Consider the following 26,661-nt stretch of genomic DNA (forward strand, 5'->3'; position numbering starts at 1 on the left):
GGAAATATAAAACTTCTTTGATCCATTCGTTTGGGGACTACATCTTGGTCCTAGCTACAAAATCCTTTTGAAAACAAAAATGGTTTTTGAAGGTATTTGTTTCTGAAAATGCCTTTGTTTCCAGTAAGACTGTGAATTGTGTATGCCTCGCCAGTCACACCATTAATGATACCAGAAAATCCATCCTGGTTTGTTGAGCTGTGTATTGAGGAAGCAGAAAATTACAGCCTAGTGGCAGTTGTGTTGTCAATGTACAAATAAGTTGCATAATGAGAACTCAATGTGGAGCAATAATCGGTTGAATTTCATATAAAAATAAATAACAAAGAGACATGCACTGATTGTATTATTCACTTTCATCTGTAAATACTTTTAAAAATCTCCACAATGAAGCTGCTGCAGAATGAATTTTCAAGAGGCTGATGCAGAATCTAGAGACCTTGATAACTGATTCACACATTTACCATTTGTCAGATAATGGAATTTTTCCATGTGAAATCCATTTGGACAAATAGGTTTTTCATATAAAAATACTCACTGGAGTGTGCAAGTGATAGATCCCACCACCTGCCTTCACAGATGATATTGCACAATAAAGCACATCTGTAGGTGCGTACACAAGCAAAACAGCATGTATGTAAGTGGAGGAAGTCTTCTGAAAATTAGGCCCAAAGGATTTGATTTGTATGAGGAGAGATAATAGACAGAGTAATGCAACCCTGGAAGGATTGTTCTGTAAAAAACTAAAATGAAAGGAACAGTTTGACTTAGAACTAGAGTACAGAGAGCTATTTACTGGAGTTCTGATAATGGTATTGGATATACAAGATGCAACAGATACTTTGGTTTTGAAACCTCTGGTGATAACTCTGTTTGAGTGTATGCCTTAATAAACGCAAGTAGGAATATAGTGTGCAAGATTAACTCATCCCTATCTCCCCAAGCAAATAACCCACTCCTGTAAGTCTAATCTTTCCTGACCACTTGGAAGGTGTGACAGTGCAATATAGAGGAACATGTATTAAAGATTAATTGCAGCTCACATTAATATAAAAGAAAATCAGAATGCCTTGTTGATGGTTTCATTTAATTGAATTTGATTGTTTTAATAATATAAAAGAATCATCAACATTCAGAGAGGCATTGTGAGCATATACAGAGCCCTGTATATTCAACCAAGATGCTGCAGGACATCGTCTCACTGGTTTTACATTAGTTGCCACTTATTTTATTTGCTATCTCCATCACTTTTTTTTTTTTTTGGTGATTGTGTGTTATGAGCCTGATCCACTCCAATCTTCATTTTGAATCTACCAAATTAAGGAGGTGTTTGGATCTGGAATTTTAGTTTCTTGTTATTTCAATTCAAAATTTGTTCAGCTATTCATCTGGGGTGCAGAAAAATTGAACCTATGGTTAAGTGGCTCCTGTGCTCCACAAATGGTCCTTACTTGGAAGAGTAATATACAGTAATAAATAATTTCTATAAATCGAGACTACCCATGTGCATAAAATTAAGCACATTTATAAGTCTTGGGAGGACTAAGCCCTATGCATCTGATCCTCTGAACATTTACTATTAAACCAAGCACTTACTACATCTGTAGTCCCATTGAGCTCAAGGATCTATGCCCTACAATAGTTAATATCCCAATACAATATTTATGGAGTTGGCACATTTGTTTGATTCTACCAATCATATTCTTTTGTTGTAAATTCCATATTTTTCCATAATATACAACTTTCACCAGAAGAATGAATCAGACTTTCTTCAGAACCAGTTAACACCACAGCTTAATGAATTTGAACAATGTGAGGCATTCAAAGGTAAGCACATATTTGAACAGTCCATTCTTGAAATTCATGTTGTTCTCCAAAGATAAGGGGACTTGGAGCTCATGCTGAAAGGAGAGAGAGACAAAATCCAGGGATAGACATAACATTTATAAGTACATTCGAACACGAGATATTTGATAATTATTTCCTCTTTTACTTTCCGTCTGGGTCTTGAGTTCAGGACTCTGTGACAGCAGATCTCATGGGATTAGACTCTCTCCTAAAACTTTCCTTCTCATTTCTGCCTGGGCTGGAAATACCAGAAGAACAATCTTTCTTATGGTATTTCAAATACATCTGGGCCTAACCAGAACCAAAACTGCTGGAGGAATTTGCATGAACTAATAATAAAAATAAATAGAATTATTCAAAACCTTGAAAGAGGTTCAGCCAAACATACAGACAAAGCTTTGAGTCAGTTGACTCATTCTTAGTCTTGTTCAGGAGAACAGTGTCTGATAAGAAACTTAAATGCCAAAAACAAACTCTCTAATAAGGAATGATTCATTTCAAGATTTAAAAATACCAAATTGAAGTGGACATAGTATAAAGAACAGTAGCTGTTGCTACACTCAGACTATAAAGAAATGAGCTTTGACCACATTTCTTATTACTATTTATAAATTGTAATCTGGGTGTTCCTTGGAGCCCCCATCATGGATCAGGGTCCCACCGTGCTAGGTGCTGTACAAACCCAGGCCAAAGGGATGGTTCTTCCAAAAAGCTTCCAATTTATACTTGCTCTGGGAAGCAAATAAACAGCTTTGGAACCAGTTCAGTTCCAACTATGCTGGGGAAAATCCTTTTGAAATCTGAAGTTTTTAGTATTTATCTCAGGTTAAGCTTGAATACCAAGCACCATTTTCTAACAGCTGTGATGGTCTGCTTTAGCCTTTTACAATTAAAAAAGTACCTGGCAATTCACTTCCAAAGCCTTTCAGCCAACTTCCTTGTGAATTTCTAATCTGGGACATAAAGAGCAGGACACATTACCTGAATGGTAGGCCCACTGTTATGCCACTATGTAATAAATGTATAGTTGGGCCCACTCCTACCAGAGGCTGGGCCCAACAGTTGAGAGCACTGAGAATGTGATGGACAGTACACCACGAGCCATTTAAGCAAGTAGTGCTTTTTAGGGCTTACTTCCACACTGGCTGTTATGTTACACAATACCTTGATAATTATAATTGCACACCGAAGGGGTTTGTATATTCATTATTGTGTGTATAGAATTCACACTGAGAGTATGCATGTGTAATCAGAATAGGGAAATCCCCGTAGCTGCTTCTGCATCACTTTAGCAATATGGAATGGCAGCATGTGCATAAAAGAGAATAAAAACATTTTTGTGCTGTAAAATTTGTATTTATTGTGGCATCAAAGAATGAGGTTACCTTCCATCCCCTCCATAGAACAAGAATATAGCTGGCTTGCCAGGCTAGCGGTAAAAAAGGGAATTCTTCCAGGTTTTTATTGGCATGATACCTCTGTGAATGTGTTTGTATTTGAAATTCCTGACTAGGCTGTTCCACTTCAAGGGGCTTGGTATTCCCTTTAAAACTACAGCATTCTGTGAGAGACAAAGCAGTCAGCTTTTATAAGTAGCACTAGATCAGTGCACTCCCTTTAATATGAATAAGTAGAAGTGCTGCTAACTTGCCAAGTAAAAGGAAGAGGAGAGAAATCAATGCTCATTGCCATTATTGGAAAACTTTTGTGTGATCCATATCACATTGTTTATCTCCTTTACCTAGTGCTGCTGTTAAACATTAGAGCCATCAGAGTTGCCATCTCTCCTGCATCGGAATCTCTGAGTGGAACAAGTGAACTCGAGCACAAGGTTGGTAATACTTTCACTTCACTCTGACCCAGAATTGTGTGATGGCTTTCTTGGGATTGCAAGAGATAAAACCAAATAATGGTTTAGCATGTGCTGTTGAGAAGTAACCTTGCCAAGGCTGCTTGTTGTTGTTGTTGTTTAAAATTACATGGACAAAAGAATTGCTGCTTGCTGAAAGGTAGTTTCTGATAAAGGGTGACTGCACAACTCATTCTTTTCTGGTCTGTAAATCTTTTTTGGTAGGGAGGAGAGAGGTGAGAGGATGAGTTGATCTGAAAGTACTTTAAAATGCATTTATCCTTTTCATTATAAAAGAAGTGAACTTTTCTAAACAGCTAATATTTTTTAAAAAGGGATCTTGTGTATGCAGTGTTATATCTTTGTGTATATATGTGTGGGTAACTTTTGTTTTAAGAGGAAAAATAAACCCTTTATTTATGTCAGCTTCTCTGAAAAGACTACCACAGATGCTTATTGACCTGAGGAGCAGCAACTGCAGTGTGTTTGCCAATGAAATCTGCTCAGTTTAGATGTACATTACTGGTTCTCTGAAATCCACAAAACGATTCAGAGGTATTCACAGACCAAAGACACATTTCATAAATACCCTCTCACCTTTGTCCTGTCCTCATCCACTTACATTCTTATTCCTATGGTGTGGTTGGATCTTGCTGCACTCAACTGAATTTGTCAAGGCCCACCCCCTTAGCCCGTTAAGTAGAGGAACTTTGACATTTAGGTAGTTTGTATAAATTACAAATTCTGGCCAAGATTTTAAAAACTGGGTGTCTACATTTAGTATCTGAAGTCTTTAGTTGTTGCTACATAAGTCACCTGATTTTTCAAAAGTGCTGACTACACAGCAGCGGTGCCACTCTTGCTTCTGTTGATAGTCATCCCTAGTGCATAGCATACTCATCACCCAGTCAGAGATTTTGCTGACTCCTTATGTGTAATTCTTCAATATTCATCCTAAGAGATTAAGCAATAGGATCAGGAAGTGAGGCTACTAAAATCTCATCATTAATTTAATCTTCTAGCTACCTATTCCTGGTCCCCTTAATCTTGCAGGATGGGTATCAAAGAGGAAAAAGAGTTACATGTAAGGAATCAGAGACTGAATGGATGATCATTATTAGAGCTACATGGGAAAAGGTTTTCCCATCCTGCAAGAATTTTTGCAATATCGAAAATTGTTTCCATCTGGAATTGGGACAAAAACTCCAAATTTTGAAAATTTTTGAGAACCGATGACTCAGAAAAAAATGTGTTTGGATCACTCAAGGCATTGTGACCTTTTAACATTTTTTAACCTTTATTTAAGTATAAATGAACTAACATTTCAGAACTAAAGAAATGTTGACCCAAAAAACAAAACTTCAAACTTTTCTCTTCTAATTTTTTTTCAGATGGGGAGATTTTTGGGCACCCAGTATTTCCCTGAACCGCCTGGCTTGCCTCTTCTTTGCCTAACACCTGTTCCCAGGCAGTTTTATCTTACACAAAAGATAAAAACACAAAAATATTATAGGGAGCTGGGTCCAGTGACTCAGTTAATTCAGATATGCCAAGAATGAGGCCATCAGGTATTGTTTATACAGGTGACAATGACATTGCTTGTGTTGATCCTGAGATTAGTTCCCTGCAATCAAATGTCTAGCACCTTTGTTATGGAGGGTTACTAGGGCTAATTATCCAATTTTAATAGCTCTCTGAACTAGGTTTTTTATCTATCTCATTTTCATTGAAGAGCTATGGACAGGTATGAATAATTTGCCCCTGGGCACTACAGCCTAGCATTCAAGGGAGTCCTGAGTTGGTAATGTGCCTGACTCTTGGATGGGTGCATTACAAAGAAATGGATCCCATCACCCCTTCCCTTAGCGCACCAAGCAGAGACAGCTGCTAATTTGATGTAAGTAACCTACAACAAACATGCAAAACTATATCACTCCAATGGTGTGTGCTTCATGAGAATGTCTACAGCGCCCTTTCTCCAGGTACTGTTCCCCTCCTGGTTACTGATCTTTTCATCAAGTATTGGATGAACTTAACAGAGAATGCAGGCTGCTGCCAAGCTACCTTTGCTTTTTGCTTTCAGTTTTTGCTGCTTGCACTGCATAAGCAATCGGGGGCTGTGCCAGATGGCTTACTGTGGTACCAGGCACAACTTCACCACACCAAGCTTTATCTCTCAGCAATTCACCTCTCATCGGACATATTTCCGTGTCTGCATTGTATTGTACGTGCAGAGAAAGCAAGAATGTACGTGCAGAGAAAGTTGTTAACAGATGAATGTACTGTTTTACACAGAACAAAGATGTGGCTATTCATTACAGTGGCATATTTGTTCCAAGGAACTGTATCTTCGGAGAAACTCATAAGAATGAAGAGAGATCACGTGTATCCTGAAGCATATATGAACATTGTAAGTTATTCATTGGAATTACTTTAAAATGAATGGAATGCTGATAGCACAGAATTGTTTAGAATTGTCTGCATTAACATGTGCAGGTGAGATGGACTTCGCTAACATTTCCCCTCTTCTCAAACACTTACTGTCATTCTGTTTTGCCAAATGTTCCTTCCTATCTACATGTATAGGAGTCCAGCTTATGAGGGGTAGAAACTACAACAAGTTCTATTTTTCTTTACTAAAGTGGCATAGTGAAATTTCCCCTTTGAATATTTGATTGCTGCAGCAGCACCAGCCTTCCAGCTGAAAAGGGCAAGCACTGAGGGTTCGGGAACTACAGACTTCCTCAGCCAAGATTTTTGGAAGTGATTTGTGATATTTGGAAGTCTCCATTTTGGGGGGCGCCCAGCATCAGACATAGTAAAGGGGCTGATTTTCAAAAAGTGCTGAGCACTCACTCCCCGAAAATCAAGCCCCTTTAAATCACCAGTTTCTTTTAACATTTTTTGATCCTACTGCCCTGCAGGGTAAATGCCACTAAAGAATGCTGAATCTCTGTAAAACGACCCTGTCTTCCAGCAGCAAATATGGAACCTTAAAGCTCTGGGACAGTGGTGGTTTCAGAGCAATGAGCCAGCTCTGCTCACTTCCTGTGTGACCCTGGGCAAGTCACTGTGACATACCTGGGTCCAATCCTGGCTCAGGAACAGCTGTGTCACCCTTGCCATGCAACCTTGGGTGCCTTACAATGCCTTGCTGAAGTAGCTCCCACCTGGGCAGCTCACAAACAACCTTCCAGCAAGCAAGCCACATGCTGAATGTCTGTGTGTGACTGCAGTCTGCCAGCCACGCTTGGATTACACACTGGCTCTCACCAGCCTCGGTTATACTGCAGGGTGACCCCATCACACCCCCAGTCTTAGAGTTCCCCCCAGAAATGTATGTCCCATACAGCCCAGCCCTCTTCTAGACAACACAAGTTATATTAGGTCTGTTATTTCTTTAAAATAAATAATATGTGCACAACTTGCCATCCCAAATGTAGTTTCCTAGACACTTCAATTTAGACACACTGGGTTAGATAAAACAATAAAACAAGTTTATTAACTACAAAGAGAGAGATTTTTAAGTGAGTACAAGAAATGAGGCATAAGAGTCAGACATGATTACAGGAAAAATAAAGATAAGACATTTTCTAATACCTAACTTAACAAACTATATCAGATTCAAGCAATTTCTCACCAAATATTTTAAGCAGTCTTTCTGATCAAACCCTGTAGATGCAGACCCCTTCTCTGGTTTAGATTCAACATTTTCAGATGGGCACCAAGAGACAAAAATTCTATGTGGAAGGATTACCCTGCTGCCTTTTTCTCACCTGTCTCAGCTTCCTTTGTTTCCCTTCTTGCTTGATGACTCTGTTTACATGCAAATTAAGCAGAGCACACATTCCTTTGTTTACGACAGACGTGTTTGCCAACCTCAGTTTGGGCAGGGCTGTGGGTTTTGGAAAATGCTGGAAGGGCATAATGAGTGGGGTCCCACAAGGATCAGTTCTGGGTCCAGTTCTGTTCAATATCTTTGTCAATTATTTAGATAATGGCATAGAGAGTACACTTATAAAGTTTGTGGATGATACCAAGCTGGGAGGGGTTGCAAGTGCTTTGGAGGATAGGATTAAAATTCAAAATGATCTGTACAACCTGGAGAAATGGGCTGAAGTAAATAGGATGAAATTCAATAGGGACAACTGCAGAGTACTCCATTTAGGAAGGAACAATCATTTGCACAGATACAAAATGGGAAATGACTGGAACTAGGAAGGAGTACTGCAGAAAGGGATCGGGGGTCATATGGATCACAAGCCAAATATGATTCAACAGTGTAATGCTGTTGCCCAAAATGTGAATATAATTCTGGGATATATTAGCAGGAGTATTGTAAGCAAGACATGAGAAGTAATTCTTCCACTCTACTCTGCTCTGATTAGGCCTCAACTGGAGTACTGTGTCCAGTTCTCGGCACCACACTTCAGGAAGGATGTAGACAAATTGGAGTGAGTCCAGAGAAGACCAACAAAAATTATTAAAGGTCTAGAAAACATGACCTATAAGGGAAGATTGAAAAAAATGGTTTTGTTTAGTCTGGAAAAGAGAAGATTGAGAGGGGACATAACAGTTTTCAAGTTCTGTACATAAAAGGTTGTTACAAGGCGGAGAGAGAAAAATTGGTTTTCTTAACCTCTGAGGATAGCACAAGAAGCAATGGCTTAAATTGCAGCAAGGGAGATTTAGCTTGGACATTAGAAAAAAGTTCCTAACTGTGAGGGTGGTTAAGCACTGGAATAAATTGCCTAGGGAGGTTGTGGAATCTCCATCATTGGAGATTTTTAAGAGCAAGTTAGGCAAACACCTGTCAGGAATCATCTAGATAATTAGTCCTGCCACGAGTGCAGGAGGCTGGACTAGACAACCTCTCAAGGTCCCTTCCAGTTCTATGATTCTGTGTGTTAATAACATCATATAGGAAAATCTTATAACTTTGCATACAATGTTGCCACACACATTTTATCAGGACAACAATGACCAGCAAATTGAGTTTTCTAATGATACCTTACAAGGCATACTTTATACAAAGATTATTACAACGATTTTTGAATACAGGGGTATATTTAGTCACTTAATCTTTCTGAGCCATCATGTAGCCTACTGTAAAATGGACATAACATTATATTATGGGGCTGTTGTGAGGTTTGCTTATTTCACAGACAATTTTTAATTGAAAGTTAAGGTGGTTTCGTAATATTTCTATTCTACCTGACATTCCTTTTTCCCTATTCCCTCCTACCCCCACTTAAATTTCCAACTTATTCCAAATATCTTCTCTGGCACTCCCTAGCTGCATAGGGACCAATGAATCATCATCTCACCAAGCCAGAACACAGAGTCCATAGAGCTAAGTTTTCTCCATCGCACCACATTTTACACTCTTAAAAATGTCAGCATTTTACATCTTAAACTTGTAATCATTTTACTGTTCCTGCCCTTGAAAAGTGCTCCTTGCATGAGTTAATGTCAATATCTACTTATGTTCAAATTTTGTAGTTTTAGTTGATTTCATTGGAGGCAAAGAAAAGTGTTATGTAACTGGCAAACCTATCAAAAAGGAGCCAACTTTAAGGGTTTTTAATCACAAAAATAACTTATTTCTTTTCAATTTCCTGAAAAAGTTCTCTGATCTATTGAAAGGTTAACTTTCAGGGAATCTTTTGAGAATGTGATCAATATTATTGTTGCAGTTGGAGTGGGATTTAATATTATCTAGGTCATTCCTCACAGGTGTTTATTTAACCTGTTCTTAAAAACCTCCAATTATGGATGGAGATTCCACAACCTCCCTAGGTACGGTAATTTGTTCTAGTGTTTAACTACTCTTTTAGTTAGGAAGTTTTTCCTAATGTCTAACCTAAATGTCCCTGGCTGCAATTTTAGCCCATTGCTTCTTGTCCAGTACGCTGTGGATAAGAACAACATATCATCCTCCTTTTTATAACAACCTTTTACATACTTTAAGACTCAGTCTTCTCTCCTCAGGCTAAACAAACATAATTTTTTTAATCTTTCCATGTAGGTCATGTTTCCTAGACTTTTAATATTTGTTGTCGCTTTCTCTAATTTATCCACATCTTTCCTAAAGTGTGGTACCCAGACCTGGACACAGTAGTCCAACTGAGACCTTATCAGTGCTGAGTAGAGTGGGAGAGTTACTTTTCATGTCTTGCTTACAACACTCCTGCTAAAACATTCCAGAATGTATTGTGCAGTATGAAAGAAAAGAGGGGTAGTTTGAGTGATGTGTCATTAAAATATGACATTTTCTTTTTATTTTGGACACTTAATAACTAAGGGACCAGATCCTCAGTTGGGTCTAGTCCACAATGTTTTCTCATCACAGAGATCCTTCCATATACATACTGTGTAGAAAATGGACACCCGTAAGCCATCTGAAGCAAAAGCATTTGTGTTTTCTTTTGCAGAGCGAGCTCATTACCTATAGAGGGTACCCCAGTGAGGAGTATGAAGTGGTGACAGAAGATGGCTATATCCTTAGCATTAACAGAATCCCTTATGGAATAGAAAATCAGGGAAATACGGGTATGATTTATTTCTGTAAAGCAAGGAAGACTTAAGAGGACACATTTTGAAAAACAGGTGTCTAAATTGCTTTGCCAATCTGCATAAGTTTGGACTCAATCCTGCTTGCCTTAAGTGGGTAGTCACACTGAAGTTGATGGAAATGTTTTTGTGAGTAAGGTGAGCAGAATTTGGTGATAAATCAGTGGCATTGGAACAATTTGTATAGAGGGGGTGTTGAAAGCCATTGAACAAAACTGTAAACCCTGTATATGATGGAAACCACTTCAAGCCTAGCAGTGCTCTTGCATTCCTAGTTCCAGCACCCATGTGCTAATGGTCTGTTTTTGAAAATCTGGCCTTGAATGAACTGAAGCTTGTGCTCTGATCATGAGTGATTTAGCATTTGATCAGTAGAAGTTTAAAAAAAAAAGTGTAAAGGCTGCAATCTACCCCAAACATCCACTGTCAGGAAAGCCCAGTTTCTTCCTTGGATCTCATGGTTTGTGTTATGGTTGCTTTTGTTCACACCTGTTTAACCTCAGTGATGAATTAACATTTTGAATAAAGAAGGCCTTTATTAAATATTTTGTGCCTTTACTACTTAAATTAAGGTATTTAGAAGCTCATTTCTCAGTTCCGCCAGAATGTCTTCAGTAAAACCAGGGAGACTAGACTTTACATTCTGGTATTCCTAAGATAAACAGGAAATCAACTTTTTAAAAGTCCAGGCATTCATTATATCTCATAACAAATTGAAAAAGGGATACACACTTAAAAAAAAATCCATAGGAGTCAGACTTTAATCCAGCGTAGGACTGGGAATCACAGTTTTGAATACTGGACAGGAGTATCATTGTATTACCATATTAATCAAGCAGCTCAGTAAAGTGTTTTTTTTCTTTCAGTTGTAAAGCCTGCTGTGTTTCTCCAACATGGATTATTAGGAGATGCTAGCAACTGGGTCACAAACCTGGCCAATAACAGCCTGGGCTTCATACTAGCAGATGCTGGCTATGATGTTTGGATGGGAAACAGCAGAGGGAACACCTGGTCTAGAAGACACCTGAATCTTTCTGTTGAGCAAGATGAGTTCTGGTCTTTCAGGTAGACTGAATTATTGAGCACTGTTGGAAATAGTATTCAGAGGGACTTGGGATATTGATGATGGGATATTGAAATCTTTCATTTTTATCTGTCTGCTCATCTATCTCGCTTTTTATAAAGCACCCATCACTGTGATGTCAGAGTGCATCTAGGTCATTGGTTTAAACTCAATGCAGGTTGACAATGAGTAAAAATTGTTGACATCTCCTGGCTTAGAAGTTGGTGCTGTATAATGAGCTGGCTGTGGTCTGTCCACACTGTAAAAATATTACCATAACTGGCACTAATTGGAGTCCTCATTGGCCTATTAGACACTGCCGAGGTTCAACAATGGGCTCATGGAAGACTGTACTGCCTGTGTCCACGCTGTATCTTCCCTGAAGGCAAACAGAAAACTTTAAATTTAATACGGAGATATACCTATCTCATAGAACTGGAAGGGCCCTTGAAAGGTGATTGAGCCTAGTCCCCTGCCTTCACAGTAGGACCAAGTACTGTCCCTTATTTTTGCCCCAGATCCCTAAATGGCCCCCTCAAGGATTGAACTCACAACCCTGGGTTTAGCAGGCCAATGCTCAAACCACTGAGCTATCCTTCCCTCAAACTTCAATCACTAGGGCTTCCAGTGCACTTTTATTTTAATGATTGTTTGAAGACTAGACTGTAGTGGTACATTATATGATCCTGTATCTCAATGGAAATGGTTCCATTACTGTGTAATTAATTGTTCCATCTACATAAGAAGATTAGGCACTTATGGTTTGATCCTAAGACCACTCAAATTAAAAGGAGTCTGTCCATTGACTTCAATGGGGTCTCGATCAATCCCTCAGGTATGAGCAGAAAGCACCTCAGAAATTAGTGAACAGTCTCTTTTACACTAGGTGCCACAAAGACCTAGGACTCAAAAAAGCAGAATTATTCACAAAACAGTTTGTTTTTTCTCATCTGACAAACCTAGATTTCCCTTATCCAGTGCTAACTCACCTGGAATTTAATTTATGCATGCATGTTTTTCATCCTTTCTCTCTGCAGTTTTGATGAGATGGCGAAGTTTGACCTTCCAGCAGTGCTAAACTTTATTATGCAGAAAACTGGACAAGAGCAGTTGTATTATGTTGGCTATTCACAGGGTGCCACTATAGGTATGTAATGTTACAAGGAATGCAGACTGATGTGTTATGGATAGGGCCCTACCAACTTCATGGCCATGAAAAACACATCACAGACTATTAAATCTGATCTCCCCCCATGAAATCTGGGGCATTTGTGTGCTTTTACCCTCTACTATAAAGATTTCACGGGGGAGACCAGCATTTCTCAAATTCGGGGTCCTGACCCAAAATGAAGTTGCAGGGAGTCACAAAGTTATTTCAGGGGGGTCATGGTATTGCCACCCTTACTTCTGCTTCTTTTGGAGTCAGGACCCTTACAATTACAACATCGTGACATTTCAGGTTTAAATAGCTGAAATCATGAAATTGGTGATTTAAAAAATCCTATGACCATGAAATTGACCAAAATGGACCTTGAATTTGGTAGGGCTCTAGTTATGGAATCATGTCTGCACCGCTATACAGTAGTGAAGACTATGTTTGGATCTCTCTGACACCTTTTATGAGTGACCTAAAATTCAGATGTAAAAACACTTCCTAAACTGACAGTTGTAAAAATGTAGGCAACTTTAATGAAGCCAATTTTTATTTATATGAAAGATAACAAAACAGAATGGGCCAAATGCATTCCTGCTGTAACTCCAATGATTTTGACTTACACTGGAGTTTAATATGGCCCAATTGGGTTCATGGGTTAAGGGGTTTTGGATCTAACTGGGGGATCAGGGCTTAAGATAAGGCAAGCAAAATATGGAGATGGCCGCACACAGAGGGGTTGGGTTTAGTGGAGGATAAAATCAAAGGCAATATGATGAGGCAGTTGTTTGGGAGAGTAATGCATGTATCTTCAGAACTAAATAGTATATATACTTGGGATGAATTTTTGGAGAAGTAGTGGAGATAGAGTATCAGTGTAGGAGGAATATGTAAGATAATAGTTTGCAAGCCTGTAGGACAGGGAGGAGAGTGGAGTTTCAAATGAACTCTAGGATGAACACTTACTTCAATAATAAATCAATATTTGAATAGCTATAGGATTGCCTGTAAGTTTGAAACTGCAGGATGGAGTATGGTAAATACTGATATTTTAGTTTATGAAAGTTGCTCTAGTTAACTTCTCTCTTGAATTTTCTCAGCTTTCATTACATTTTCAACAATGCCCCAGCTGGCTAAAAGAATCAAACTGTATTTTGCCTTAGCCCCTGTAACTACAGTTAAATATGCCAGAAGCCCTGCAGTAAAACTCCTGTATCTTCCTGAAAAGTTTCTCAGGGTATGTGGTACTTCTACTTAAAATATTTGATCATCTAAATATTTATTTGACTTTTAGAATGGATGAACTGAAAACATATATTTAACTAGAAATTTATGGGTCTGTTCATGTCTGTGGTTAAAGATGTTCAGCTCCGCCCACAACACTGGGTGAATTAATTTGACTTCCTTACGTCTTTCTCTTACTTATGTCCAGAAATACAAAAGGAGAATATTTCATTCCACAAAGTTAAGTTCATGACTTAAAAAAACATACTTACCTATATTTACTGTAACTCCAGAAGAATTGCTGTGGCTCCAGTCCTACAGACACTAAATCACATACATAAGTGTTATGCAAGTGTGAGTAATCCCATTGATGTCAGTGGGGCTACTTATTTGTGCAAAACTGCTCATGTGCATAAGTATTTGCAGGTTCAGGAGCAAAAGCAGAACTGGAGTTAACTTGAAAGTGAGTCTATCATTAAACAGGCAAAAAAATCTGAAGCACATTGATTGGGCAATGCCTGTGCTACACTTGTTTGATGGATAAACAAACAACTTATTTCCCACATGCCCCCCCCACCCCCAAGCATTATGTAGCCAGCACGGAGGAAAAATAGGTGTGTAATCAATAAGGAAGGGGAGGAAATAAAAAGGGGGAAATAGAGTATAACGGATGGAAGGGGGTTGAAAAAAGAAAAATGCATAGAACAATTCAGTATGTGAGCAATACCTTTGAGTTTTTACAGGTCTTACTTGGCAGAAGGGAATTATTTCACCAAAGTGAATGGCTGAGAAAGCTAGTTGCTTCCTTTTGTGGCCGCAGCATTTTTGCTAAGCTTTGTGGAAATGTCTTCTTCGTTCTGGGAGGCTACAATGTGAATAATATAAATATGGTATGTACAACCCAGCCGGCTGAGTTGTGTGGAGAGATTTCTAGCCCCTGTATTTGTATTCATTTTTAACTTGAAACTCTGTGGCCTTAATCTTGAAGTCCTTAGTCAGGGCCAAATCACATCCTTCCATGGAAAAGTCCACATGAATGGTTTGAGAAATAGGAAAACCCTCAGAGGCTATGTTACTGTGTTGGGGGAGAGCTTTGCTCTATCTGTCAGAAATGCAGGCAGTTCAGTCCCCAGAATCCACAGATGTCCCAAGACTTACAAGGTGTTTAGGGAAATAAGCTGGCTGCTGCCTATGGAACTGTTGTTTATAACTGGGGTTTCACAGTGCACTGGGTCACCCAGAAGAGGTTATTAAGCCTCAGGCTGCATCCCATTTTCAGCAGATTCTCTCTAAGGTTGGAAGGGAGAGAGGAACAATGCTTGGCAGCAAACCCACCCCCCTCATCTAACTCCTCAACACTGCAGAGGTGTCTCTCCAGGGGTCCAAGAATGAAAGACATGCATGAACAGGAAGATTGACACTTGGAGGATCCATTTTTCGTGCAATTCTAGGCAAAACAATCTGCCCCTCAAGTTTTTACTTGCACTTTTTTCAAGCAAAATCCCCTTTGATTTTCGAATTAGAGTTTTGCTGAAACATGGAATGTGTAACAGCTTCTTAAGGATGTGACTCGGGATTTGGCTGTATATGTTTATGGTAGTTAGCACATTCCTGGGCCATCAGGGCTCCCCCCCATATCCCAAATCCTATCTATTAATCCCTACAAGTGTGAACTAAATCAGTACTCTGTAGTCTCTTGGATAAATCTCCTGCCTTATCAAAGTGGTTGACTTCATATCCTTTGAGACTATAACTCCGTTAAAAATTCTGCATAATGTTTTTCTGTATCCAGTGTGTTGCCACATTTGAAGTACTTGGTAAGGCCTGATCCTGCCACCCTTACTCTTATGGAGTACCTTACTCCATGAGTAGTCCCACTGCTATCACCAGAAGTACTCCGGTGAAAAGATACTACTCTGTGAGAAAGGGGGTGGAACTTGGAACTGGTCCCTCATTGAATGTTTTCTTTCAGAGTCGTGTTAATGTATACGTAGCCCGAGCCCCAGCAGGAACATCTGTACAAAATATAATCCACTGGAGCCAGGTACTGTTCAGCTTTTAGGCCGCAAAGTGGGTACTAAGCTCTGTATGTTATACAAATTGGGTATATTTAATATTCTCAAATGAAGTTACAACTAATGGGTTGGAAACTCGCCTAATTTGTGGTTTACAACTGAAATCTCAACAAAAACAGTACTTTTTATTGACATTTAAACAACAGGTATTGAAATTCTTCCAGGAAAGACAAGCACATTTGGAAATCAGAGGGAAGGGTAATGCGCCACGTAGGCTTACTAATATATATACAGTACAGCAAACGAAAAGGCTCAGGTTCTTTCTTTAATTAATTACTCCTTATAACAGCTCTTATTACATCCTTTTTTCTATACAACCTATCAATTCAGAGGCAATATTAGAACTACAGATAATAATTCTTCTAGTCAGTAGGTTTACTATTTTTCCTTGTGTGATAGCATATTCTAGGAAAAGGAAATCTTGTATGACAGGGTTGATGAATTTTTGGTGTTGTGGTCAGTATAAGATAAGACATTCTTATACTAAGATAAGTACTGTGCCAATACTGCAGGATGGGGGACAGAGAAGGAAACGCTTCCAAGTACAGTGCACTGGCAAATATGCATATGCATCCAGTGCAACCACAAACACTTGAACAGGAGGGAAAATACCAAAGAAACGCACCACAGCAGCACTTCAGAAAGAGGAAGCACACAAAAATGAGGAGGCTAATTAAACAGATATTAAAAGGAACAGTCACAAGAGTGAAATCCCTGCAAGCTGCATGGAAACTTTTTAAAAACACCAAAATAAAGGCTCAAACTAAATGAATTCCCCTTATTTAAAAAAAAAAAAACAATGAGAGGACCAAAAAGTGCCACCATGTCTAAGCAGAGTAAAAGAGGCAGCTAGAGACAAAAAGACATCTTTTAAAAATTGGACATCAAATCCTATTGAGGAAAATAGAAATGAACATAACCTCTGGCAAGTCAAGTGTGCAAGTATAATTAAGCAGTCCAAAAAAAGAAATTAAAGAACAACTCGGCAAAAGACACAAAAACTAACAGCAACATTTTTAAAGTCCATCAGGAGCAAGAAGCCTGCCAAACAATCAGTGGGGCCACTGAATGATTAAGGTGCTAAAGGAGCACTCAAGGAAGACAAGGCCGTTCCAGAGAAGCTAAATAAAATCTTTCAATCAGTCTTCACTGCAGAGGATATCAGGGAGCTTCCAACACCAGCCATTTTTTTAGGTGACAAATCTGAGGAACTGTAACAGATTGAGGTGATAAAATTAAAAACTGATAAATTAAATAGTAATAAATCACCAGGACCAGATGGTATTCACCCAAGAGTTCGGAAGGAATTCAAATATGAAATTGTACAACTACTAACTGTGGTATGTAACCTATTGCTTAAATCAGCCTCTGTTCTAAATGACTGGAGGATAGCTAATATAATGCAAATTTTTTAAAAAGGCTCCAGAGGCAATCCTGGCAATTACAGGCCAGTGAACCTAAATTCAGTACCAGGCAAATTGGTTGAAACTATAATATATAACAGAATTATCAGACACACAGATGAACACAATTTGTTGGGGAAGAGTCAACAAGGCTTTTGTAAAGGGAAATCATGCCTCACCAATCTATTAGAATTCTTTGGGTGTGGCAACAAGCTAGTGGACAAAGGTGATACAGAGGATATAGTGTACTTGGACTTTCAGAAAGCCTTTGACAAAGTCACACACCAAAAGTCTTAAGCAAAGTAGGCAGTCATGGGATAAGAGGGAAGGTCCTTTCATGAATCCATAACTGGTTAAAAGACAGAAATAAACTGTAAGAATAAATTGTCACTTTTCACAATGGAGAGAAGTAAATAGCAAGGTCCCTCAAGGATCTATACTGGGACGAGTGCTGTTCAGTATATTCATAAACGATTTGGAAAAAGAGGTAAACAGTGAGGTGGCAAAGTTTGAAGATATAAAATTACTCAAAAAGAAAAGGAGTACTTGTGGCACCTTAGAGACTAACAAATTTATTTGAGCATAAGCTTTCATGAGCTACAGCTCACTTCATCAGATGCGAAATCTCCCCACTGTATTTTCCACCAAATGTATCCGATGAAGTGAGCTGTAGCTCACGAAAGCTTATGCTCAAATAAATTTGTTAGTCTCTAAGGTGCCACAAGTACTCCTTTTCTTTTTGCGAATACAGACTAACACGGCTTCTACTCTGAAAATTACTCAAGATAGTTAAATCCAAAGCAGACTGCAAAGTGTTACAAAAGGGAGGCAAAATAGATATTTTGGATGTGTGAACATTTGAGAAATTTGTCCTGATTATACTTTTTATTAGGGCTGTCGATTAATCACAGTTAACTCATGTGATTAACTCAAAAAATTAATTGTGATTAATCGCAGTTTCAATTGCATTGTTAATAATACAATCCCAATTGAAATTTAGTAAATATTTTGGATGTTTTTCTACATTTTCAAATATATTGATTTCAATTGCAACACAGAATACAAAGTGTACAGTGCTCACTTTACATTATTATTTTTTATTACAAATGTTTGTACTGTAAAAATGATAAAAGAAATAGTATTTTTCAATTCACCTCATACAACTATCATAGTGCAATCTCTGCATCATGAAAATGCAACTTACAAATGTGGGGTTTTTTTGTTGTTGTTAAATAACTGCACTAAAAAACAAAACATTTTAAAACTTTAGAGCCTACAAGTCCACATGGTCCTACTTCTTGTTCAGCGAATTGCTAAAACAAACAAGTTTGTTTACATTTACGGGACACAATGCTGCCCGCTTCTTATTTACAATGTCACCTGAAAGTGAGAACAGGTGTTCACATGCACTTTTTTAGCCGGCATTGCAAGGTATTTACATGCCAGATATGCTAAACATTCATATGCCCCTTCATGCTTCAGCCACCATTCCAGAGGACATGCTTCCATGCTGATGACACTCGCTAAAAAGATAATGCGTTAATTAAATTTGTGACTCAACTGCTTAGGGGAGAATTGTATGTCTCCGGCTGTTTTACCCACATTCTGCCATATATTTTGTGTTATAACAATCTCGGATGATGACCCAGCACATGTTGTTCGTTTTAAGAACACTTTCACTGGAGATTTGAAAAAATGCAAAATAGGTAACAATGTGAGATTTTTAAAGATAGGTACAGCACCTGAACCAGTTTAAGAATCTGAAGTGCCTTCCAAAATCTGAGAGAGACGAAGTGCTGAGCATGCTTTCAGCAGTCTTAAAAGAGCAACACTCTGATGCAGAAACTACAGAACCCAAACCACCAAAAAGGAAATCAACCTTTTGCTGGTGGCTTCTGACTCAGATGATGAAAATGAATATGCATTGGTCCACACTGGTTTGGATTATTATCGAGCAGAACCTGTCATCAGCATGGACTCTTGTCCTCTGGAACAGTGGATGAAGCATGAAGGGACATATGAATCTCTAGCACATCTATCACGTAAATATCTTGCAATGCTGACTACAACAGTGCCATAAGAACGCCTGTTCTCGCTTTCAGATGACATTGTAAATAAGAAGCGGGCAGCATTATTTCCTGCAAATGTAAACAAACTTGCTTGTCTGAACAATTGGCTGAACAAGAAGTAGGACTGAATGGAGTTGTAGGCTCTAAAGTTTTACATTTGTTTTATTTTTGAATGCGGTTATATTTTGTACATAATTCTACATTTGTAATTTCAACTTTCATGATAATGAGATTGCACTACTGTACTTGTATTAGGTGAACTGAAAAATATTATTTCTTTAATTTTTTACAGTGCAAATATTTGTAATGAAAAACAAATATCAAGTGAGCACTGTACACTTTGTATTCTGTGTTGTAACTGAAATAATATATTTGAAAATGTAGAAAACATCCAAAAATATATAAATAAATGGTATTCTATTATTAACAGTGTGATTAATAGCGATTTTTTAAAATTGCTTGACAGTCCTACTTTTTATGTGTGTGACCTGTATCTTTAAAGAAATAGATACAGATTCATAGCTTCCAAAGCCAGAGGATCCATTGTCGTCATCTAGTCTGACCTCCTGTATAACATGGGCCATAGAATTTCCCCAAATTCCTTTTGAATTAGATCATATATTTTAATCTTTTATAGAGGCTCAAGAGGAAAAATGAAATGGGGGAACACTGCAAATGATTTCATTCTATACTAGTGTCTGTCCACCTGTTGGCAAATATGACAGGTGCTGTAATTTGGTGTCCCAAGCCCAGTTAGTCCTTATTACTATTTATTATTTGTATTACCAAAGTGCCTAGGAGCCCTACTCATGGACCAGGACCCCATTGTGCTAACAAGGTTACCGACTATTGGTAATTTCTTGGAAACTGACAGAGACACCTATCCACTTGTCTCTGAGACCCCTAACTAATTTAGTGTAGGCCTCCACATAGCCTTGAAATGGGATTAAGTTTAATTGCTGTCAACATAGTGTAAGGTGGAATCCAACTAAAGTCTTTGAGGTGAAAGATTTCATGACTTATTTTTTATCCCCTGATCAATTGATTTGTATATTACAATTGTAACTTTTTATCTTTCATGCTTTTCATATTAGATACTTAATTCAGGGGAATTCCGAGCTTATAACTGGCGCAGTCAAACCAAGAATATGGCGAAATTTGGTCAGGTAGGATTATGATTTTTTTGCTTAACAGTGCTATCATCTTTGCAATAATAAAACAATTGGGAAGAAAGCCCAGGAGTGGGGGGAGTAAGGAGAATTTTTCTTCCTGGTTTTGATTGAGGAGCAGCTTCTCTCATCATTTACTGAATGGATGTGCGTAAAATTTGCTGTGACATCACAGGCTTTCATTACTACACTATTCACTATTTTCCAGGCCACCGCTCCTTTATACAAGATAAAAGATATGACAGTGCCAACTGCAATATGGACTGGTGGACAAGACTTGCTTGCAGACTTAAAGGATGTTAATATTTTACTTCCTCAAATTATTAATCTTGTTCATTACAAAAACATTCCTGAATGGGCACATCTGGATTTCTTCTGGGGGCTGGATGCACCGCTGCGCATGTACAATGAAATCATTGACCTAATGGAGAAGCATCCATAAACCACAATCTGTTTCTTCACTTCAGCAATTGTAGTTGTAAGAATGCTTGATAGAGATCTTGTAGGTGTTTGTCTCTGTCTGAGGGGTTGGAGCAAATGCGGTTGTATCGCAGAGCTTGGCTGTAGACAATGGATAGTGTGGTATGGTCTGGATGAAGGCCATTGTCTACAGCCAAGCTCTACGATACAACCGCATTTGCTCCAACCCCTCAGACAGAGACAAACACCTACAAGATCTCTATCAAGCATTCTTACAACTACAATACCCATCTGCTGAAGTGAAGAAACAGATTGACAGAGCCAGAAGAGTACCCAGAAGTTACCTACTACAGGACAGGCCCAACGAAGAAAATAAGAGAATATCACTAGCCATCACCTTCAGCCCCCAACTAAAACCTCTCCAACGCATCATCAAGGATCTACAACCTATCCTGAAGGACGACCCATCACTCTCACAGATTTTGGGAGACAGGCCAGTCCTTTCTTACAGACAGCCCCTCAATCTGAAGCAAATACTCACCAGCAACCACACACCACACAACAGTACCACTAACCCAGGAACCTATCCTTGCAACAAAGCCCATTGCCAACTGTGTCCACATATCTATTCAGGGGACACCATCATAGGGCCTAATCACATCAGCCACACTATCAGAGGCTCGTTCACCTGAACATCTACCAATGTGATATATGCCATCATGTGCCAGCAATGCCCCTCTGCCATGTACATTGGCCAAACTGGACAGTCTCTCTGTAAAAGAATAAATGGACACAAATCAGACATCAAGAATTATAACATTCAAAAACCAGTCGGAGAACACTTCATTCTCTTTGGTCACTCAATTACAGACCTAAAAGTGGCAATTCTTCAACAAAAAAACTTCAAGGAGAGACTGCTGAATTGGAATTAATTTGCAAACTGGATACAATTAACTTAGGCTTGAATAAAGACTGGGAGTGGTTGGGTCATTACACAAATTAAAACTATTTCCCATGTTTATTCCTCCCCCGCTGTTCCTCAGACATTCTTGTCAATTGCTGGAAATGGCCCACCTTGATTATTACAACAAAAGGTTTTTTTCCCCCAGCTCTCCTGCTGGTAATAGCTCACCTTACCTAAATCACTCTCCTTACAGTGTGTATGGTAACAGCCATTGTTTCATGTTCTCTGTGTATATAAATCTCCCCACTGTATTTTCCACTGCGTGCATCCGATGAAGTGAGCTGTAACTCACGAAAGCTTATGCTCAAATAAATTTGTTAGTGTCTAAAGTGCCGCAAGTCCTCCTTTTCTTTTTGCAGATACAGACTAACATGGTTGCTACTCTGAAACCTGACATTTGTCAAAGAATCATTTTAACTTCACTCCTGCTATGGAAGGCAGAAGAGAGTCCAGTGTTGAGTGTGTGTGTCTGTGTATGTGTAGAAGTGCTGAGTAGTACCCTGTCTATCTGCTGTTCAGAAATGGCAGATGCACTCCTGCCCCCACACCCAGCTATCATTGGGATGAAACAATAAAGATCCGCTAGCTCTTACACTCAGGACCAGTGTAAGCAGTGATTTTTAAAAGTTCTGATTGTCTCCCACCCGGCTTCTCTGCAGGATATGCCTGTTCCCAAGACCCTACTCCCAGGCCACTCTTTGTTTTGCATGGGTTTGTGTTTTTTTGTTGCATTCATTGAATATATAATTCTACTCAATCTAATCTCTTTGGCCCAGATCCACACAGGCATTTAGGCTCTAACTCCCAATAGAATCAGCATTTATAAATTGCTCATCACTGAGATACATAGGTATGCTCTATGTACATTAGGAAAAATCAATTATATTTTGTATTGAGGTAAAACCCTATTGAGATTACTAGCTATGAACTCACCCTTCAGTTTAACATAAGTATTAGCATAAACCCCGCCTAAGACAAAAGGGATGTGCGAACCTGCCTGGGAGATTTTGGTTAAGAATTTTGTGTGTGTGTGTGTGTGTGTGTGAGAGAGAGAGAGAGAGAGAGAGAGAGAGAGAGAGAGACCAGTCAAGAACAGACAGAGAGGGGGAGGCAGCTGAAAACATGGTGGCTAGCCCTGGAAGAATCCTGGGAAGAGGCGTCTAAGCTGACGGCTAAAAGTGCTTTTGGTGTGGTGGGCAAAATAAGCTGGTCCTGGTATTTGATTCCCCCTGCACTCAGAGACACAGAACTTTGTACATTCGTTGTAAATAAAAAAAGAACAGCATCAAAGCAACTCCATCAATTTCTACTTCTAACTGGAACATCCCTGGGGCCCAAAGCTTTGACTAGCTGGTCAGGATTGAAAAGGGCCAACAATATCATTAGGGATCAGCAGTCTATTCCTTGCCTTTTTAGGCTGTTTCCTATGATGAACAAGATTTTTGTTGCTGATTTTCAGAGATGCTGAGGGCCCACATCTCCAGTTGAAATTAGATGGTCAGGTCATAAATATAAAGAGAAGGGTAACCACCTTTCTGTATACTGTGCTATAAAATCCCTCCTGGCCAGAAGCAAAAGTCCTTTAACCTGTAAAGGGTTAAGAAGCTAAGATAACGTCACTGGCACCTGGCCCAAAATGACCAATGAGGGGACAAGATACTTTGAAATCGGGGGGGGGGGAGGGGGAAGGCTTTTGTCTGTCTATGTGATATCTTTGCCGGGAACAGATCAAGGATGCAAGCCCTCCAACTCCTGTAAAGTTAGTAAGTAATCTAGCTAGAAAATGCATTAAGTTTTCTTTGTTTTGGCTTGTGAAATTCACTGTGCTGGAGGAAATGCTTATTCCTGTTTTTGTGTCTTTTTGTAACTTAAGGTTTTGTCTAGAGGGATTCTCTGTGTTTTGAATCTGAGTGACTGTAAGATGATCTTCCATTCTGATCCTACAGAGTTGTTCTCTTGTCTTTTTTTGATCTTCTAATAAAGTTCTGTTTTTTAAGAAACTGATTGGGTTTTTTGGGTGTTAAAAATCCAAGGCTTGTCTATGCTCATCTTGTTTATTCTCAAGCCTCCCCAGGAAAGGGGATGTAAGGGCTTGGGGGGGATATTTTGGGGAAATAGGAACTCCAAGTGGTCCTTTCCCTGTTCTTTGTCTAAATCACTTGGTGGTGGCAGCATACTGTTCAAGGACAAAATGATATCTGTACGTTGGGAAAGTTTTTAACCTAAGCTGGTAAAAATAAACTTAGGGGGTCTTTCATGTGGGTCCCCACATCTGTACCCTAAAGTTCAGAGTGGGGAGGGAACCCTGACACTCAGCATCTTTGAAAATCAGGTGATGGATTTCTAGGAAGAATGATGCGCCAGAAGCTCTACTCAGGAATATTCAAATGTTTTAGATTGTTTGCCGTCTAGTGGATAGTTTAGGGAGATTATCTAATACTCCTTATCAATAAGGGAGATTTTCCTCTAGCTTTGTTGAAAGCAGTCTGTGTTTACTGAAGCAGAAAGTGCTGAATTTGACTGCTGCTGGTGAACATGCTGTTAAGTTGACAAATGTGAGCTCTGTACATGTACAACTACTGACTTTTATGATATGGATAGAAGATGGAACAGAGAGCACAGAGGCTGTTATAAGTAAATGTCCTGGCTTCCCAGGGAGACTGTGAATGACAATGAGGGACACTTGAGATGTTTGTCCAGATCCAACTCACCTACTTAAGAAACTGAACTCTTTGTCTATCTGAGAGTATGCATCTTTGTTTTGCAGGCGAGAATTATTTCTGTGATGAACGTGTCATTTTGATAATGATTTGCATCAGAGTTTTTCCCCAGAAGCAATATTTCATTACTGTGTTTTAAAGAATGTGTGAAGGCATCTCCAGAAACATGTTGGAACAGCAACCATTGAAATCTAGGTTTCGACTGATCGTTTTAGATTACATAAGGAGTTAGGTTTTAAGCAAGGCTTGCAACTGCTTGTCTAGAGGTTAATCACCTTAAGGAATTGAGGGGAGATGGGGGAGTCATTGGTTTTTAAGGATCTGTTAGAAGGATGATATGCTCAACCCAAACCATTTTGCTGATGCTTGTTTCCTATTTTGTGTGTGTGTGTGTGTGTGTCTGAGAAGCTTTTGTGGGTTTTGTTTTGTTTTTGTTTTAAATTGAGTAGCACAAATGCAGTGCAACAGGGTCAGGCCAGATGGCTACAGGAGAGTAATTGAAGGCAGATATATTAGCTCCAGGTTAAGTAGGTCCCTTTTCCCTGGGTAAGGTAACAGGGAAGGTTCCAGAACCATCAGGAACCTTCTGGAGACAATTAAGACAGACAGGCTGATTAGAACACCTGCAGCCAATCAAGAAGCTGCTAGAATCAATTAAGGCAGGCTAATCAGGGCACCTGGGTTTAAAAAGGAGCTCACTTCAGTTTGTGGTGCGTGGATGGTGGTGGGAGCAAGAGGTGCTAGGAGCTGAGAGTGAGAATGCGGACTGTTGGAGGACTGAGGAGTACAAGCATTATCAGACACCAGGAGGAAGGTCCTATGGTGAGGATAAAGAAGGTGTTGGGAGGAGGCCATGGGGAAGTAGCCCAGGGAGTTGTAGCTGTTGCACAGCTGTTCCAGGAGGCACTCTAGACAGCTGCATTCCACAGGGCCCTGGGCTGGAACCCGGAGTAGAGGGCAGACCCAGGTTCCCCCCAAACCTCCCAACTCCTGGTCAGACACAGGAGGAGTCGACCTGGATTGTGAATTCAGAAAAACGGCCAAGCTGAGGGCTGCTGTGAAACTCCAAGGTGAGCAAATCTGCCAATAAGCACAAGACCCACCAAGGTAGAGGAGGAACTTTGTCACTGCAGAAAAGCAAAACTAAAAAAGTTTGACCTTGTTAACTAGGATTTCACTAAAAGCAGATGTAGAAAGTTGAAAAGAATCGATAAATAACACATTTTATTGTTAATTTTCCCATTGAATCCAGCACATGATTTGTGGTAGCTTATGATGGCAGTCAAGAACCTTGGAGAATTGGCTGAGTTGTTTCCTTTCCCCTCTTCCTGCAGGGATCATTTTTTGAGGTTACTGGGAGCTGGACGAGACTCCGTTACAGTGGGTTAACTTGTTAAGATAAAGGGAAATTGTCTATGTTGGATAAAGATGAGAAGAGAAGTCAGTGAAGAGATCGGGGCAGGAGGGAAGAGGAGTAGTTAGTACGTACTGTCTTGGACCTGGCTATTGTACTGTTCATGTTGACAACCCTCTTTTAATGTTTTGGTTGGTTAGTTTGTGGGTAGGGGGTTGTTTTGGCACTTTGCCCTCCCCCCCCCCCCATTTGGGGAAGGGCAGAATACATAAAGGGCCTGTAATCTCTACCTAACTACCTGGAGCACTTAGGCAAGACTTACAAGCCAACCTCCCCATTACAATTTAGATTTGCTCACCCTATTTCAACCAATCAATGAACGTCTGTGTCCTTGAGGAGCTGCTGCTGCTGCTGTTGCTGTTTGCATTGAATTGTGACTAATACAAATAGTTAGCAATGATTAATAGAAATAGTTGTAGTTTAAAGTGACCTGCAGTCATCGTAATAATTTTATCACTATAATGTTTTAAACCTATCTTAGTTCCTCTCAGGTTTACATTAAGAAAAAATTGTCTGTACATTTCTTCAGTGATTACAGTGAGTGTTACTCGCTATCAACTTCCACTCTCAATTTCACATTTGTTTTATATCTTCATCAACCTAACATGGAGCAGTCAAACCCCAATTCTGAGAAATGTTGTTACGCCTATGAGTCACTTTATCATGAGAAGGCCCCATTCTCTCTCATAGTCAAATAGCTTATTCATGGCTTCCTTT

General features: G+C 39.3%; 1 protein-coding gene across 2 annotated transcripts; it reads left to right on the forward strand.

Moving 5' to 3' along the window:
• Positions 1 to 3,412: 3,412 nt before the first annotated feature.
• On the forward strand, positions 3,413 to 20,982 carry LOC119859473 (lipase member M-like). Of its 2 annotated transcripts, XM_038411641.2 has the most exons (10): positions 3,413 to 3,679; positions 5,993 to 6,107; positions 10,132 to 10,249; positions 11,137 to 11,335; positions 12,371 to 12,480; positions 13,587 to 13,723; positions 14,454 to 14,600; positions 15,683 to 15,754; positions 20,352 to 20,423; positions 20,635 to 20,982. In XM_038411641.2, exons 2-10 carry the CDS (start codon positions 6,000 to 6,002, stop codon positions 20,866 to 20,868), a joined length of 1,197 nt encoding a protein of 398 aa, XP_038267569.1. In that variant the 5' UTR covers positions 3,413 to 3,679; positions 5,993 to 5,999; the 3' UTR covers positions 20,869 to 20,982. The 2 variants fall into 2 exon arrangements, with proteins under 2 accessions (XP_038267569.1, XP_038267572.1); XM_038411644.2 differs by lacking the exon at positions 14,454 to 14,600.
• Positions 20,983 to 26,661: the final 5,679 nt, after the last annotated feature.

This window comes from Dermochelys coriacea, chromosome 7 (assembly GCF_009764565.3).
Source record: "Dermochelys coriacea isolate rDerCor1 chromosome 7, rDerCor1.pri.v4, whole genome shotgun sequence".
Classification (NCBI taxonomy): domain Eukaryota; kingdom Metazoa; phylum Chordata; order Testudines; family Dermochelyidae; genus Dermochelys; species Dermochelys coriacea.

Bases quoted from the DNA above. Each gene is read 5' to 3' on its own strand.
- LOC119859473 (XM_038411641.2), top strand. From the start codon at position 6,000: ATGTGGCTATTCATTACAGTGGCATATTTGTTCCAAGGAACTGTATCT. The intron at 10,250-11,136 runs GTATGATTTATT...TTTTTCTTTCAG, and splicing joins AGAAAATCAGGGAAATACGG to TTGTAAAGCCTGCTGTGTTT. The intron at 11,336-12,370 runs GTAGACTGAATT...TTCTCTCTGCAG, and splicing joins GATGAGTTCTGGTCTTTCAG to TTTTGATGAGATGGCGAAGT.